Source organism: Anopheles nili, unplaced genomic scaffold (assembly GCF_943737925.1).
Source record: "Anopheles nili unplaced genomic scaffold, idAnoNiliSN_F5_01 U_low_cov_6, whole genome shotgun sequence".
In the NCBI taxonomy this organism is placed as follows: domain Eukaryota; kingdom Metazoa; phylum Arthropoda; class Insecta; order Diptera; family Culicidae; genus Anopheles; species Anopheles nili.
The window spans coordinates 240,834-244,441 of NW_026525544.1; the positions used below are offsets into that span (position 1 = coordinate 240,834).

A 3,608-nucleotide genomic window follows, 5' to 3' on the forward strand; every position below is an offset into this window, starting at 1 on the left:
AATATCGTGTGACAGAAAACTGCCTGAACTCTGCATCAGGTCAAGCAGGTTGAATCGAGGCCACCGAAATAGCCCGATCCGATGCGATCCGAATCCGATGACCCTCACAGGCGAACAGCTCGTCCGTCAGTTCCGGTGGTCAAGTTCACCCATTGGCCGGCAAACGGACTCCTTCTAAACCCCTTCGGAAGTTCACGACACGTGGTTCAGCACACCACAAGCGACTCGAACGCGAGTTAACACTTCCACTTGGTGTAAGGGTTTTTGGAAAGGTTTCGGATTCCTCGGACAGAGTAACGCGTTGTAGAATTTTGAGCTAAATCTGAGGAATGTCTTTATTTTTACCTTTTTTTGTCTTTTTATATGCTAAAATGTGATGGATGGCTGAGGCTGACATGTTGTTTTGTTGGCTGATTTATGGTGGTTTTGGAGTACCGGAAGTTTTGGCGGGTGCACATGTTTTATTCGGATTCCAGGGGGAATTCCAGTACGGGTTTTGGCGGATGCATATGTTCATTCGGGTGCCAGGGTACAGGTGATTAGTTTTTAATGATGTCGCTTTAGCAGATAAGCGGTTGCTTATTCGTCTCAGGCCATTCCATTGTTGTAGATATTGTAAAAAAAATAGAGGGTACGTGACGATACGATGCTAACTCGCCCCTCCTTAAATTTTAAGGCTCCGTCCGAAAAACTGCCATCATCGTCGGCGGTTTAATGGTATCGGTCTGGATTTCTTGTTGGGGTTGAGCTGATGTAGTTTTAGAAGTAGGCTGTCCTCGGATGTTTATGACTGTTCGTTTTTGCTTGCTGATGATTAGGTATACACAAATAACTGGTTTAGACCAACCGTTCCAAGTGAAGCTCTTCGATTCTAATCGAATTTGATGCATCTCTTTCCTAAGTTCCACATGTATTGAATAAAGATGTTCGAGATTGGGGTTTAGCACGTTGGTTACTGATGTAACGTTTAAGCCATAGATAGGGAGATTCAGCGGTGATCCATGTAGTTCTGTTTTGTTATGTGAAATCTCTTCCTCATTCAGGAATATTTCACAAGATTTGTATGACAGGAGAAACGAGCCTGTCAGATTTCTCTTCTTTAGACCGCATGTGGTTTTTATTGTAAATTCAACGGCTGAGTTGATAAGAATGTGCATCATGTCTAGATGGATAATTTCGAATTTTGTTGGGTTCGCTACAAAATCACATGCTGCTTGCTGTCCTCGCAGAAGGGCTGGGACACATTCGCCGTTATCTTCTTGCAATTCTTTTAAATCATAGATATACTCGTTGCCGTTTGGTATGATGAAGAGTTGGGAGTTTAGGGATAGGTAAAATTGTTTGGGTACATGAATTTTCTTATTCCTATTTGTTATTGTTGTTTTTAGGCTTGGGCCCACATGGACAGAGGAGGCGTGGTAGGCCCAAACTGAGATGGAGTGATGGCGTGGATGCGTCCGCCAAAAAGGCCGGGATCAACGATTGGCAGGTGACGGCGCTCGACCGCGAGCGGTTCCGGTTTCTGCTGGAGCAGGCCAAGACCGCCAAGCGTTTGTAGCGCCTGATAACTAACTAACTTGATATAAAAAAAATTTTTTTAGTACATCCTCGATCTAAAAAAAATTTTTTTAGTACATCCTCGATCAAAAATAATTTTTTTAGTACATCCTCGATCTAAAAAAAATTTTGTTAGTACATCCTTGATATGAAAAAAATTTTTTTAGTACATCCTCGATCAAAAAAAACTTTTTTAGTACATCCTTGATATGAAAAAAATTTTTTTAGTACATCCTTGATATGAAAAAATTTTTTTAGTACATCCTCGATCAAAAAAAATTTTTTTAGTACATCCTCGATCTAAAAAAAATTTTTTTAGTACATCCTTGATATGAAAAAAATTTTTTTAGTACATCCTTGACCAAAAAAATTTTTTTTAGTACATCCTCGATCTAAAAAAAATTTTTTAGTACATCCTTGATATGAAAAAATTTTTTTAGTACATCCTCGATCTAAAAAAATTTTTTTTAGTACATCCTCGATCAAAAAAAATTTTTTTAGTACATCCTCGATCAAAAAAAATTTTTTTAGTACATCCTCGATCTAAAAAAAATTTTTTAGTACATCCTTGATATGAAAAAAATTTTTTTAGTACATCCTCGATCAAAAAAAACTTTTTTAGTACATCCTTGATATGAAAAAAATTTTTTTAGTACATCCTTGATATGAAAAAATTTTTTTAGTACATCCTCGATCAAAAAAAATTTTTTTAGTACATCCTCGATCTAAAAAAAATTTTTTTAGTACATCCTTGATATGAAAAAAATTTTTTTAGTACATCCTTGACCAAAAAAATTTTTTTTAGTACATCCTCGATCTAAAAAAAATTTTTTAGTACCTCCTTGATATGAAAAAATTTTTTTTAGTACATCCTCGATCTAAAAAAATTTTTTTAGTACATCTTCGATCAAAAAAAATTTTTTTAGTACTTCCTCGATCTAAAAAAAATTTGTTTAGTACATCCTTGATATGAAAAAATTTTTTTTCGTACATCCTCGATCTGAAAAAATTTTTTTAGTACATCCTCGATCTAAAAAAATTTTTTTAGTACATCCTCGATCTAAAAAAAATTTTTTTAGCACATCCTCGATCAAAAAAAAATTTTTTAATACATCCTCGATCTAAAAAAAAAATTTTTTAGTACATCCTTGATATGAAAAAATTTTTTTTAGTACATCCTCGATCTAAAAAAATTTTTTTAGTACATCCTCGATCAAAAAAAATTTTTTTACTACATCCTCGATCTAAAAAAAATTTTTTTAGTACATCCTTGATATGAAAAAAATTTTTTTAGTACATCCTCGATCTAAAAAAAATTTTTTTAGTACATCCTCGATCAAAAAAAATTTTTAGTACATCCTCGATCTAAAAAAAATTTTTTTAGTACATCCTTGATATGAAAAAATTTTTTTTAGTACATCCTCGATCTAAAAAAATTTTTTTAGTACATCCTTGATATGAAAAAAATTTAATTTAGTACATCCTCGATCTAAAAAAAATTTTTTAGTACATCCTCGATCTAAAAAAAATTTTTTTAGTACATCCTCGATCAAAAAAAATTTTTTTAGTACATCCTCGATCTAAAAAAATTTTTTTAGTACATCCTCGATCTAAAAAAATTTTTTTAGTACATCCTCGATCTAAAAAAATTTTTTTAGTACATCCTCGATCTAAAAAAATTTTTTTAGTACATCCTAGATCAAAAAAAATTTTTTTAGTACATCCTCGATCTAAAAAAAAATTTTTTAGTACATCCTTGATATGAAAAAATTTTTTTTAGTACATCCTCGATCTAAAAAAATTTTTTTAGTACATCCTCGATCTAAAAAAAATTTTTTTAGTACATCCTCGATCTAAAAAAATTTTTTTAGTACATCCTCGATCTAAAAAATTTTTTTAATACATCCTCGATATAAAAAAATTTTAGTTAGCAACACCGAGATCGAGAAGTGATCTATATCGAAACCGGTACAAGACACTTCAGACTAGACAGTTTCGCTACAGCAATATTGAATTCAAGAGAGTCAAGATCGAGTTCTCCCCCAACGGAA

General features: G+C 32.8%; 1 protein-coding gene across 1 annotated transcript; it reads right to left on the reverse strand.

Moving 5' to 3' along the window:
- Nucleotides 1–671: 671 nt before the first annotated feature.
- On the reverse strand, nt 672–1,389 carry LOC128730095 (uncharacterized; the record flags this gene model as incomplete). The annotated part of the gene is made up of 1 exon (XM_053823137.1): nt 672–1,389. A coding segment is annotated over one exon (718 nt), but the record flags the coding sequence as incomplete, so codon positions are not given.
- Between the last annotated feature and the right edge of the window lie 2,219 nt (nt 1,390–3,608).